This window comes from Mesitornis unicolor, unplaced genomic scaffold (genome assembly GCF_000695765.1).
Source record: "Mesitornis unicolor isolate BGI_N332 unplaced genomic scaffold, ASM69576v1 scaffold48625, whole genome shotgun sequence".
Classification (NCBI taxonomy): domain Eukaryota; kingdom Metazoa; phylum Chordata; class Aves; order Mesitornithiformes; family Mesitornithidae; genus Mesitornis; species Mesitornis unicolor.
In genome coordinates, this window is record NW_010188484.1 from 4,377 (window position 1) to 18,703 (window position 14,327).

Genomic DNA, 14,327 nt, shown 5'->3' on the forward strand with positions numbered 1-14,327 from the left:
AATAAGGTAAGAGAGTGTAGTCCTGGATACATGTCTGACGTGGGTAGGGAGCATCTCCCTTCTCTAAAGGCTGAGCTTGCTGCACCGTTGTGCTGTGACAGTTGAGTGTGTCCTTCCTGGTGCACTTTCGTGGTCTGGAGAACATTTAGCCTATCCACCAGTCGATAGCCATGGGGGAACAACCTTGCTCTTGACAGAGTCCTTGTGCCAGCACTTACATGAAGTATAGAGGAGTGAAGGTCGCATCCCTCTGATATAAGCAGAGCCCATGCTGGATCAGGGATGTGTCTCAGTATTGGCTGGAGCTCCCTGTGGCTCCACCATGGCTATGTTTTTCCTGTGAATGTTTTGGCAAACTTCTGACAATAATCTCACAAAAATTTTGGCTTTGGTGTACTGCTTTCTGAGAAGGAGGGATTAAACTGCAAGCAAAGACCTGGGAAAGCTCTCTCACCTCTTCTGCTTGCCTGTGTCCTACATTGAGTAACACTGGTCTTTTCTCCCTGCAGATGGTCTTCCGCCCTCCTTTGGACTTCTACGATGTCCTAATCCACCTGAATCCAAAACAGATTCCTCGGCATCTGGAGAGTGTGGACCCGCCACCAAAGTCATATTACCGGGGCGTGGTGAAGAACAGCAGTGCAGTGAAGATCCTGTTTCCTGTGGTGGATTATGACCCTGCACAGTGCTACCTCCAGGAGTTGAGAGTAAGCATGGCCCTTTGGGGAGGCACAGGAGGCTACCTGCCTAAGGGGGAGCTGCCTACTGGCATTCAGGCCAGTAGTTACCTGCCACTGCTGGACCTAGCTGGTGACATCTGTATGTATTTTGCACGTGATCATCACTCTCTGTGTGCATCTGAAATCACTTCTTTGGCAGAAGACCTGGTGAAAATGTCACCTGTTCCATGGAAACTGGAGTGCTGTTGATGTGAGAATGACCTCCAATACAAAGCACCTGGAGCTTCTGCTGAAGAATATGATATTTCAGTGCAGAAGTATCTTTAAGCCATTTGTCTCTAGTCCATTAATTGACTTTTTGTGGCATCTTGCACCAACTGGGTTGCATGATGGACAATAGCTACCTGTATTTTCTGGGTATGGTACCAGTAGGGCTCCTGCTGTTAGGCCAATGGTTGCATGAGCCATAGAGACTGAATATTGGTCACAGGATCTTTTCTTGGGGGCTAGTTACATACATGATGGCAGAGGAAGCTGGTAATGTGGGTGTATTGGGAACATCCATATCCAAAGTTATCAACCCAGTGCTTTTGCACTGTGTAGCCAGGCCAAAGTCTCAGCAAGCTGGGACAATACCTGGTACTGCCAGGCTTGGCAGTCATGGCAGCTGCAAGGAGGGACAGCAGAAAGGGCCAGATCTTCCTCCAGGTCCACAGAAGGAATTGCAGAGGTGCTTGAATAAAAACTCCAGTTCAGACTGGAAGATACTGGGCCCTTTAAGTTCAGGCTCCCCTTTCACCTTAACCCAGGTAGCTTAGGAGGTGGCCAAAGAAAGCTTGGGATAGTTTCATTGAAGGTTTCCTCAACCCTCCCACACTGCCTGCCATCTGCATTTTGTGCTGATACCTGCCCAGTCTATGGGAATCTGCTGTGGCTTCAGTACAGCTGCTAGGTCTTGCAAGATGGGAGCTCCATACTGTCACGCAATGCAGGCTGGGACAGTCTCATGGGGGTCAAGGAAGAGAGAGATTGGTATGCATGCACGACCTCTTTAAATGGAGGAAAACTTCAAAATTGTCCCACAATTTCCCTGAAAGTAGTGCTGCTTGTTTAGCTGGAAAGTCATGGAGAAGAAGAGAGGGGAGAGAAGGCGCTCATCGCTCTCCTGCCTTTGAGAAGGAAGGTGGTTTTGATGCTGGAAGGACCCACAGGACACATTCAGGAGAGAGTGTATTTGGGAGAGTTCCACACCATGCTGGAAGGGCGGGTTAGAGTTGAACGGAGCCTTTCAGCAGCTGTCAGGTGCCTGCACTCACAGGATCAGACCTTCTGTGTCTCTTGAGGGGTTGGGGCTAAGCAACTGACACAGACCTGGCAGGAAGGTGACTTCATGCTGGAAGATGAGCTGCAGGCTGTTGGACAAGCCGATGGGGAGAGCAGACTTCCTGGGGAGGCTGTTAACAGGCTTGCAGCAAATCGTGCTGTATAATGAGGCACTTGGTCAGGAAACTCATCAGGGTGTGTTGCAGTTATAGGACCTTTTCAAGTTTCTAGTTAACTTGGTGTCAGCAAGTGGCTCCAGAACTGAAAGGTGCAGAAGAGACTCCTTGGAAAGCAGCTTTCATTATCCTTTAAGCAATTATGACTTAATTGATCCAGTCAGTTATGACATCCAAACTGAATTTTTATGCTCTGTTTTCTCTAATATGGGTAGTAATAGACTCAGAATAGGGTTTGGTTGGGTTACAGATTACAGCTGTTCTGAAATCGAATATACTAACATCCTAATGAGGAAACATGGATATAAGGAAAGGTCACGTTGCCTTGTTGGAAGCGGTGTTTTGTTCATGTGGTATCTCTCATTCTTTGACCCTTTGGAGGAACAGAGCAGGCACCAGTCACAGGTTTCTCTGAAGAACGAACTAGGGGGTAGAGAGCCTGAAATCTGCCTTGACAGTCCTGGCTGAGGGGCTTTTCCTCTCTTGAAGACTGTGAGATAGGCATGGCTGTGTTTCCCTGTGGCCATTGTATTTGAGGTATCTTGCAGTACCAGTTCACTTGGCTCCTGTAGCTTCCAGATCAGTAGCAGGCAGACCTGAAGGGGCTGATGAATATCTCTTTGTGGGCAAACAAGTGTTTCTTCTGGAAAAATCAAAGAGGGTGATGCTGTACGTGCTCTCCAGTAACTCAGCTGCATCCACCTGTAATAGAGGGTCTCAAAAGTGGACTTTTCACTGTAGGGTTACCAGCAAGCAGGTGATGCATATTGTCAGTCAAAACTACCCCATCAGAAATCATCCAGCTTGGTGTCTCAGTGTACCAGTATTGTTGCTTGAAGGCAAGACCTTTGCACAGGCCCTGTGCTTTGACCTGGCTTTGGTTGGTAGCCTCTCCAGCACCTTTGCGTTTCTCCTTCCTGGGTTTTGCTTCTCAAAGAAGTGTTCAGCTCATCCTCATCGTGAAAGCTGGGAGCCTTGGGGTTGGTCCAAATGCAGCAGGACGTTGATGCCGGAAAGAAGTTTGGGACAGCACTGTATCCTTATGAGAGATTTTGGATGAGAAGATGCTTGGACACAGAACTGTCTGGCTTTGACTCAGAGTAATTAGCTATCCATTAATAGCACAAGCCACAGAATTGAGCAACAGGGTTGTAGGCGAGGCTGACAGTGCAGCCGTGGTGGGTATATAGCAATGAAGGGAGGCATCTGCCATGCAGCAGCACTGTGGGATTTTGTTCTCTTCTATGGGCAGAAAAGAAATACCAGTCCTTTTCTGAGCTTGCCATGTGAAGAAGGAATTTAAATGCCTGAGCATATTGACTGAGCTGAGAGGGGCAAGGGAGTAGCATCTTCCCCAGTGTCCATGGCCCAGTAACCAGGAGACCCACTTTTCTCTGTCCAACCTGTTTGCTCCTGAGAGGTCCCTGTTCTTCTCAAATCAAAGGGGTTAGCAAGGCAGGAGTGTTGGAGCTGAAGGATTGATGCGTGCCTTCCCCAGGGAGATTAATCAGAGGAGAAAATGAAAGGAGAGGAGGCGTTGAGTCCTGACTGCTTTAATTTTTCCTGCTGCAAGGAGATGTACTGCAGGAGCTGGTCTGATCGAGTTGCTGTGGTACCTGGAAGGCTCTGGGTAGAGATGAAAGGATGGTTGTGGGGTTCAGATGGCGAATTCTTAAATTCCAGGACAGTTATGATAGAAAAGGCCTGTTCTGGGAGTCTGTGCAGATAAGAAGGCTTTGCAGGCAGATGCTTCTGAGGGAAGGCTGGTGCCAGATGTCTTGCAGAGAGGGCTTCCCTGAAGCTCCAACCAGCCTCCCCAGTGCTTAGTCTTGAGCACCACAGCAATAAAATCCTGGATCCTGTCCTGGTGGGCATTCTCCATTTAGGTGTCTCAAATGAGGCTGCTGTGGTATTTCTGTCATGACTGCTGCTTTGTGTCACAGTGGCTGTAGAGCTGCAGAACCCCCAGCCATTTGCCATGGATGTGGTGTGGGAAGGCTCAGTCAGTGCAACTTTTGCTCTGGAGTGACTTGGTTGTCCTTGAGCTCAAGGGTTGATCTATCTGCTCTCATCCAGTGTGTCCTGGGGATGCCATGCCCATCTCCACACATTCAGGAGCTCACAAAGCTCGAAGGCTCTCGTCACTTCCCCAGAGTCCAGAGCTGTTCTCTCACAGTGGGGAAAATTGGATGAAGCTGCCTATGCCAGGTGCACCTGTGTGTCTACGAGAGCTGTTAAAAGACCTAACACTTCTTACCAGGCCTTTGCTTTCAGTGGGTCACCAAATGCGAAGTGCTGTCACTGAGATTTACCTTTCTCTGGCTGCACTTGTCTGTCAGAGAGCTCGTGGCAGAGGAGCTGCCCATCTTGTCCCTGGGAGAGCTTTCCTGTGAAGATGAGCAGGAAAATGTTTCCTGCTTTACTGTAAACATCCTTCCCTCTAAATCAATGTTTTGCATTTCTTGCACCTTCAGGAGAGAGCTGTCTGGAAGATTTACAGTCCTTTCTTTTCTTCCTCCCACAGTGAAGGAATGTGTATCTTGCTACTGCATGTTAGAAAGGAATTAATGATATTGCAAGTTCTTGGTCTCTTAAAATATATCAGCTGTGTTTACGGGAGGTAGCTGGAATTGGTGAAATCCTTTCAGGTCAGACTGTTCCCTTCCTGTTTTGTCTGACAGACCTAACTCCTATGAAGACTTCCAAACAGGCAGAGATGAACTGGAAAAGCTCTGTGGGCTCCTGTAGCATGGGGGAAACCTTTCTGCCTGGATCTGTGCCCTTGGAGAGGCAGAGGTGGCAGGAAATTCCCCGCTCTTGCAGCTTCGGAGCAGCTACATGACCCTTAGTGCAGTGCCCGGGATTGGGGGTAGATGCACTTTTGTGTGCATATGCCCACAGGCATGCACGTAAATGCAAATCAAAGCATCAGCCCCTTGTGCTCCTTGGGTGAACTCAGAGGGTACCTGTGGCTACATTTTTCCTGTGTTGTTGATGCCCTCCTGGAGGTCTGCCTTGGATTCATGGATAGGAAGCAACTGAAGACTTTAATCTCAGATGGGTTGGTGGACAAGGCATGTTTGCTAATGCAGCCAGGAGAACATGGGTGGCTTTTTTCTGTGCCATACTTCTCTGCTGCTGCCCCAAACCCCAGGATAAGGATGCGCATGTGGCTCTGATGGGGCACTTGGAGGTAGAAGAGTTTGGATGGCTTGAAATACCTTTTACCAGGTGAATCCCAAACCTAACACCCAGGTTTCTTTTCTCTTTTAAAATCCTTCTGACACTGAAGTCACCCCAGCCTGGTTTTGTCGATGGTGCTCCTTCCTCTAGGCTTGGTGAAAGTCTCTCTCTGTATCGCGTAACCTGTGAGCATCAGTGTTGCAATAGGATGACAAGGGCCTTTAAAGTGTTAATCAGAAATGTAGTAATTTGTTGGAATTAGGTAGCTTTAATAGGGTTTTATACTGGTAGATCCCTTGCTGAGAGCACTTAAAATGCTCTAAGCACTGAGCCAATGTTGAGTGGTACATTTGCCACTTGAACTGCTGTTGGACCAGGAGGAGCTGCTAGGTGCATTTTGGGTGCCAAGACCTCTGCAGACAGCTCCTTTTTCCAGCAACTGTGATGCAGTGATCATGATCTCTGGGTGTAAGTATGAGCCGTGAAAAAAATCAGTGGATAAATGGTTAGACCAAAAAAACACCCCTGAACAACACAATGTAGCTGCTTAACTAGCAGTGAGTGCTTCATTGCAAAATTCTCGCTTCAGCCTGAGTTGCTTAATCCAGTAATCCCATTTGAGGTCAGGGTATTGTTTCACTCACCACCTTTCTCCATCTTTTCATTTGAACAACCCAGATGACTCCTTACAGACCTTGAGCTAATCTTCCAGGTGCCATGTACCCCTTCCTGGACTGTCAGGCTGCTCCAAATCACAGCCCTGAGCCTGCAGATCCTCTGTATCTCTGCGAGATGGGAACCAGCTGGTTTTGCTGATGGCAAGGATCCTCCTGAACAGGGAGAGCGTTCCCTGGGCCTTTAAAGCTGAATTGCAACCAAAGATGCAGGAGCTTGAGAAAGGAATAGGTGTTCACATGCACTCCCTGCCTTTTCTCCCATTTCTCTTAAACTTTCCTTTGAGGAAGGTGTCTGCAGGCTCAGGCAAGCCCGGTGGCAATAGGCATGGAGCATGGGATGTGGAAAGGGAGGTGAACACTGTTTGCTTTTACTCTCCAAGCCTCTGTGCAAACAGAAGTGTGGTGACTAATACAGCAGACCCTGTTAATGCTGCAGTTTCCCAAGAGCTGAACGCGCATCTCCACAGCTTGGTGGAGCTGGCCTGAAGCGCTATCATGAGGATGATGCTGGGAGCAGTGCAAGTGCAGAAGCTTACCCTTTGCTGTGATTTTGAACTGGATGCCATCATGTTTAACGTCTGCCCTCTGCCCCCCACTGTCTGGATAGAAGGTGCCTGGGTATCAGAGTAAATGGTGGTGTTATTTGGAAATGGACTGAGCCTGGGAGAGATTCTTTCCTGCAAATGCTCCTGGCTCCTGTCCAGCAAGACGTGCCTGTAAAAAATACCTTTCTCGTAGGGTACATCGTGTGGTGCTGCATCTCGCCCTGTAGAGTAGCGGGGCTTTTTCAGGTTCTCACACACTCTGCTCCCCTTTGGTTCAGAAAGCTGCACGTTGGTGGTCAGTGTGCCCTGGGCTTCTTTGCCCTTCGTTGAGCTTTCCATCCCTCGTGTTGTTTGCCTTTTGGCAAAAGGAGGAGTCTTCCCTCTTGACTGTTTTCTGAGCATAACCCATTCCTCTCAGCTGAAAAACTCCAGGGCAGGTTGCTTCTTTCTCAATGTATTTTTACACAGTGGTTTTATAGCCAGTTTGATGAGATAATGCCTTGATCAAGAAGATAACGCCCCTCAGAAGATGCCATGAAATGGGATGAGCTGGTAGGTCTCAGGATCTTCCTGGCTTGATTGCCTAATCGTGTTGCCCTCTCTTTGGGATACTTCAAGTCCAAACTCATAAATGTGGCTCTGAAGGTTGCAGACAACACCACCCCTCCCTGCTTATCAGGTCTTTACTCTTAAAATGCCGCCTCACGCTTTGGGATCACTGGTAATACCAACCCAATTCATGTTTTTCTGCTCTTACTGCAATCTTGTTATGTCCATACCAGACCCCTTCTGACCTTGCCCTTGATTTTTTTCATGCACATCCTCATGAAGACCTCACGATACAATGATGCCATCAGAGGCCTCTCTTTGTAAAAGTGTGGCTGAGTTGCAGCCGGGGAAACCAAAAGGGATGGAGGAGAAGGATGTTAATCTCTACCAAGATGAACAAGTGTCAGGGAGCAGTTTTTTGGCTGACTTGGGTGCATATCTCCTGGTAGCAGCGTGTTGGGTTCTGAGCTGTAGGGCCAGACTTTTGGGTTGGAAAAGTTGTTTGCACACAGCATTGTTTACTTCTCTGCAATGCTCATCCCCTGCCTTCTCACAGCACTGGGAATCCAGCTTGTGTGAGCTTAGAGAAAACCAGACTGTGGACTTCAGTCATCAACTTATGCAAGATTTCTTTTTGAACTCTCCTGCCCATGACCACCAAAGGAGCTGCTCACTGACACAGCTGCTGAAACACAGGGCAAGAAGGGCAGGTTCCTGCAGTGCCTCCATTGAACATTCCATCTCTGCACCTCACAGGACCTTGTGTTACTTAAAATTTCTGGTCTTACGTTTCCTTTTGGGATGCTGTGTGCTGACAGCACACGTGGGGTTTGTCCTGGGGGAAGAAGCTTTGATAACTTGCCCATATTGCAGAGCTTGAGATGCTGCCCTCCAGAGAAAGGTCCTTGACTGGGGTTTGTCTTTGCTGCCATGTATTGCACTGTGGCTGAGTTGCCTGCTGGGCAGGGCCTGCCTCTTGCTGTCTGATGTACTGTGAAATCTTGGGTATAGCTGTTGGACACTGGAATAGAACAGCTTGGTAGATCCAGCTGATAGGGGACCATGGTGAGGAACACTTTTAGTTGTCGCTTACAGTGTCCAGTGTCCTGATTCTAGGTGATTTCTAGGTGCCGGTGGGAGGTGATGCACCATATTCTTGCTCACTGGGACAGCATGAGGTAGTCAGCGATGAGGTCTCTAAAAATGGAGGCAGCACACCGTATCCATCAAGGCTGGAGGCAGCAGGAGGCACCCAGGACTTGTCTATGGGCTGCCAGTTTCTTTTCTTGTTGGGAATGCACTGAAAAGGTTGCAGCTTAGGTCCTGGCTGGTGCAGAGCTACTGTGTGTCAGAGTGCAAGGAGACTGAATCAGGGTTGCGCTCTGGCTCTGGGATGTATGGCACAACCTCTCTTTTTCTCCTCTAGGATGCATTCAGCGATCTTGCCTTGTTCTTCTATGACAAGCACGGTGGAGAAGTTATTGCAGTTTTGTGGAAACCTTTGAGCTTTCAACCTCAGCCTTTTAAGGTGAGTTTTTGACTCTACTATAAGCTTCATGTTACCTCTATGCCCTTGAAGCTTGGAGGGCTTTTTTTTCTGCATTGTAATTGCTCTGTCTAACTCTTATCAGCCCTAAAGGCCTTTGAGATATGGAGCTCATGCTTCTCTCCCTTCTTAGAAAAGGTGAAACCAATATAGGACTGTGGCCACAGTGCCCCCAGTCATCAGCAGAGCTAAGAAGGGAACATCTGTCCCTGGACAAGCCCCAGCACACCATGATCATGGGTCAGAACAGAGCTCTCTGTCCCTGGTGCTCTTCTTTGGCCCTCTTCTGGGAGATGGGCAATGCCTCGTTTGTCAAAGATGTTTGGTGTATGGGGCAGGCTGTCCCGTTCCCATGGCTTTGGGTGTCTTACTCAGAAATACCCAACCTGCAAGAAGCTGGTGTGGCAAGCCCAGGTTCATAGTGCCCAAGTCCTGTCGATGTATGGAGATATTTTCCAGCTACACTGTGTGGGTTGGAAAAGTCTCAAGGGTGGTTAAGCTAGGTGTGAGGCACGCTGGAGTGATTCATGCTGCTTTCTATGAAGGAAAGACGCAAAGAAACTGGTGACTCATGGCTCAGAGCTGGCAGCCCAGACTCTTCTTCTGTCAGTCTGTTGGTGATTTATCTCCCCTCTCTTCATGGCCAGAGGGCATTGGCCATTCAGCCTAACTGCAGTTGTGAAACCCAGTTATTCAGAGTGGTGAAATGAGAGGAGATGCTTGCATCTGAACTGAGTGTGCCTTGATTAAACATAAGATTTTTTTTTTTTAACCTGGTGGAACCCAGGGTCTCTTCCCCCTCAAAGTTTTGATGGCCAACAACAGAGCAGAGCCCCAGGGAGCCCTTACTCGGGATCATGGTGTGGTCCCTTTTGTATACCCCATCTGCTCTGCTTATATAGGCTCCACCATGGCCCCACACACTCTTTGCCCATCTTCACCATTGCCCCTGGCTGCTTCTTCTCTTCCTCCTTTGCGATCTTTGGACTGTGGCTCCAGGGTGAACTCTAAAAGGGGCTGGAAGGGTCACCCTTGCAGTTTATTAGCTCTAATAAAGAGCAATGATGGTGTTGAGAAGTGAAGCTCAGAAAATTGGGTGTAGTGGTGTGGCAGGGGTTGGATGTGACAGGACAGGAGGGCAATTTACCTCTGTTTGGCGCTTGTGTAGGTTGTGAAGCAGCTCTGACCGGTTGCTCCTCTTAGTACAATGTTTGTGTGTGTCCTGCAGGTCTCCAACATGAAAGGAAGGATGGTGACAACTCTGAACAATGAACCAGTCTGTGTTCCCAACGTGGAGGCAATTCTGGAGGACTTTAAGGTTCTGGGAGAGGGCCTGGTCAAAAGTGTGGAAGCTCGTACAGAGAAATGGACTATCTGAGGCCACTGAGAAGTGTCAGAGGGACCCATCCTGAAGCAGAGTGTGTTCAGTCTGGGGCTGTTTTTTTTTTTTTTTATAAGTCAGTCCTAGGAGAGGCTTTCATCCTTTTAAATCCCAGAACTGTGTGTTTTACTCTATTTATCTTTATATGGCTTGTTCAGAAAAGAGAAGGGGCCTGTTACTGTTTTCAATGATACAAATGCCTTTTTATTTTGGAGAAAATATAAAGATGGGATAAAGTTTTTGAAAGTGTTCCTGTTCGTTGTAGGAAGCAAAGCTGTGTTCATGCGAAAATGTCAAGGCCTGAAAATTCTGTCTGAGCTGTGTTCAAAAATGACCATGTTATTCCTCTCTGTTCAGCTGTGATGAGACACATCTGGTGTTCTGTTGCCAGTGCTGGGCTCCCCAGTGAAAGAGAGACATGGCTGCAATAGAGCGGATCCAGTGAACAAAGATAATAAAGGGGTTGAAGCCTCTGTCATGAGGAGAGGCTGCAAGAGCTGGGATTGTTCAGCCTGGAGAAGGCTCAGGGGAATCTTACCACTGTGCATAAATGCCTGGTGGAGGAGTAGAGCAGACACTTCTCATTGGTACTCTATGATGGGATTATAGTCATAAATTGAAATTCAGGAAATTCTACTTAAAACGTTTTTTTAAGAGGTTGTTTGAACACTGGCACAAGTTGCTGAGGGGAGTCTCTGTCCTTAGAGAGATTCGAAACCCAACTGGATGTGGTCCTGGGCAGCCTGCTGGGGGTGACCCTTCTCTGAGCAGGAGCTTAGACAAAACAGTCTCTAGAGGTGCCTTCCAACGTCAGCTATTCTGTGATGTTCCTCTGGTCTGAAATGATCGTAGGACTCCTGATGGGGAAAGAGAGAGAAATAAGGGAGCAAATGCAGTAGCTCCATCCCCTCTCCTGATGGAGGCAGCACACATGTTCAACAGCAGAGTGCAGGTGAATCACATACAGTCAATAAAACAGACTTGGTGACAGCAGATAGTGCAGAAACCAAAACTGAATCAAACTTGAAGTGGATGCTCAGGCAGTTTGATAAATGTAGTCAGTTGTGGTAAAGAGCATTTTGGATGGGGTGTTAGATCTGTTGCTTCAAGATCTACTGGCCTCTCCAGCTGTTGGAATTGTGTCCAAAGGTTTGTGTAGGAGATTCATGTCTTGGTTTTCAAATGTTTTTTCTGAAGCATTTGAAAGCTGAAGTGGCAGAGATGCAGCACTGGGCTGATGCTGTCTATGTAGTGCCCATTGGTCCAGTGTTTGGAGGCACAGTGTGTCCTATGGGATTGGTACATGCGGGCAGCATCCCTGATTTTGGGCTGTGGAAATGTCTGCTCTATTAAAATCACAAGAAATGTTTTTCTCTCTTCCCTGTGCTGATGGCTGAGGGAGGCTGAGGTAAAATTCTTTGCCCATCCTTTGCTCACAAGAGCTTTTTGAGTACGCCTAAACTGAAAACATCAAAAGCACTTAGTGGGCAGAGGGGATATCAAACCCGAGAACAAAGTGTCAATTTCTGTTCCTACCATGACTCCTGCAGCCTAAGAAGCTGCTGACAGGTCCATTAGCAAACAAGATGCAGGCACTGATTTCAACAGGTCTTAGAAGCAGTTATTCAGGGATTAGTTTTTAAGCTTCTCTTTTGTTCTGTTTTATCATCCTCTAGATGCTGGAATTGCCCAATCTGCTTTCAGCGGTGGCTGTAACTTTCCTTGGTAGTCAGATTGTCCCTGCTTTTTGTGCCTATCTCCCTTTGCTCTGAACTTGGCTCTGAATATTGAGATTGGGATTCTGCAAATTTGCCAGTGCAGCTAGTGGACAATACTCGAGTTGCTGCACTGGTTGCTTGTGCCAGAGCTCTGCCTGTTCCCTCCACACCCCGTCCTGCCCTTGCTTCTCCCCTTGCCGTATGTTGCAAATGTAAATCATTTTGGGATGGGGTGCTCTCAGCTGCACGTATCTGTGCTTTTCCCTAGGGCAGAGGCATGTGCCAAAGTCCACCGTAGCTTGCAGGAGAGCAGAGCTCCTGCAGCCCTGCTGCTGCACCAGGCAGGCTGGAAGGTCCTGCTCTCCCTTGCCCGGGACTGTCACGAATGTGGCCCTTTGCTGGCTTTTTCCCTGCCTGGGAATATTTACAGAGAGGAGGTCTCTGCTTCTGCAGCTGAGCAGTGCCATAGGCCTCCCCTCCCTGTCCTGCCCAGCCCAGCTCCAGTGGCAGGGTGGCTTGTGTGGTGTGCAAAGGACATACCCTGTAGGGGTAACCCTGCAGCACCCCTGCTTTTGTCTGTTTCTGTTACCCTCTCAGCTCTCATATTGCTACTCCTTTTCCCTTTAAAAAGATGTAAAACTTACGTATATCTTCAATCTCCTATGTATTTGGTCTCCTCTCTGCTTCTCCAGTAGAACATTGGCATTTGCAGCATGCAGCAAAGGGCCAGGAAGTGTCCAGGCTGGCCTTCTGCACGAATAGTGATGCCAAGTTAACTGATAATAAATGAACTCGCTCGTAACCAAGCCCTCCTACAAGTACTGACCTGCCAGTGTTTCACAAGGTAACGCCACTGTGCTCAGCAGCCAGATGTGGGCCTAGGTCAGGCCTGTGCTGCAGATGTTTGCTGGTGTGAAGGTCTGGTTTGGTGATGGATCCTGGTCTCTCAGCAAAGGCCTTGAAGTAAATGCACTTGAGACTGACAAAACTAACCACTGCTCTCCCAGTTACTTTGGGCAATACAGAAAGTCAGCAAAAGTTACTCAAGTAACACATTGCAGCTGCGCTGGTAGAGTTCATCATGTTGCCAAAGCCATGGTTGATCCATGGCCTCCTGCCTCCTCTTTCAGTCCCAAATCCCACAGTATCCAAATATTAAAAGGCACCTTTGAGCCATTCTGGAGCCCTTGTTTGTACGGTCAAACACTCCAGTGGTCAATATAGGTGGACAAAACCATCCTGAAATTTGGCTGGAAAGCCTGGGATGCTCTTGGGGACTGGGTGTTGGTGCTCTCTGACTTCCTGAGCTGCAGTTGGTATCTGAAGCAAACTGCAAAGGAGCAGAGGGTCTCTGTGCCTCTAAGGGGCCTGGAAAGGCAGGGTCCAAAGGAAAGGGGTGTCTCGGGTGTGTAAGAGAGGACAAGTGAGGTCTCCATTGCAAACATTATCTCTTGTTGCCCGATTTACTGCTCTTGTTGGTGTGCCGTGACTAATTTCTATTGTGAAAGCTGGGGCAGGGCCTGGGTTATTCAGAACACGCTTGTTTGACGTTCCGTGCTGGGTTTCCACTTCCAGAGCAGTGAGTGGGCACTGGCTGGCTTGCAGATGTTTGCTTAGCTGTGGTCCCAGCCATAAACAAGAGTTGCACAAACAGAACTGGTGCCTTGGTGTGTCGCAAGAGGCTGGACAAGGGGAAGGCAAGGGAAGAGCTGGAGCTGAGGCCATAGCAATGGGCTTTGGTGTGTTGCCACTGCCACCACATTGGCTTTTTAAGCTCTTTATGGGCTGGAGCAAAGATATGCAGTATCTGCTTTCTAGCAGACCTTTCCAAAAGCTGCTCTGTCCTTCTCCGCCTTTACCTGAGCTACCCTTTGGGCAGCTTTGTCCTGAAAGGGTTGGTTCGTGCTTTGCAAGGATGCTCTCTGGAAAAAGGGATTGTTGGGAGGCAGTGATGCTCAGGAGAAGGGGTGGGTGATGGATAAAGCCTGTCTACTGCCACCAGGCTCCTGTTCACCAGGTGTCCTTGGTAGCTCTGAGTGGCAATTGCAAGGTTTATGAGGCAAAGGTAGGGAAACTATTTGATGAAACACAGCTGGGATGATGGGGTGATCAGAGCAGGCTGAGTGCTGTGGGGTTTTCCTGCCCACTGAACTGCTTAGCCCTTGCTCATCCGGGATGCCAAGATATTTTCAGAAGTGGTTTGGGGTCTCTGTGGCTGTCTGGCTTCAGGCTGACTCCCTGAGTGCAAGAAACATCTGTTTTCTGGAAATAAAGGCACTTGTAGGGAGCAGACACCCACAATAGCTGGTCATTTTTGAAAACTCTTAGGCTGAATTTCTGTGGCTGGGGAAGGAGCCTGTTCTTCGACACAGAAAGGGAATATCCTCCCCTAGTCTGCTGTTCCCACAGAGACCATGCTGTGTGGCTGGTGCCTGGCTTGTTTTCCAGGGTTTCTGTTATCAGGAAAATGCTCTGGACCTGAAGTAGTTTTTCCTGGCCAAGGCAGCAGTTTTTGGGAAGCACCAGTCGCAAAGCAGCTCTGGCAGCAG

The 14,327-nt window shown here is 48.5% G+C and overlaps 1 protein-coding gene across 1 annotated transcript in view; it reads left to right on the forward strand.

The window, feature by feature from the left end:
- LOC104541650 (nucleolar protein 6-like) overlaps positions 1 to 10,175 on the forward strand; it is a 12,514-nt gene extending 2,339 nt beyond the window's left edge. The window contains exons 3-5 of the mRNA XM_010185761.1: positions 633 to 707; positions 8,560 to 8,661; positions 9,908 to 10,175. Of these exons, the coding sequence (XP_010184063.1) occupies positions 633 to 707; positions 8,560 to 8,661; positions 9,908 to 10,057 (327 nt within the window). The 3' untranslated portion in view covers positions 10,058 to 10,175. The remainder of the gene's footprint in view (positions 1 to 632; positions 708 to 8,559; positions 8,662 to 9,907) is intronic.
- The last annotated feature ends 4,152 nt before the right edge of the window (positions 10,176 to 14,327 follow it).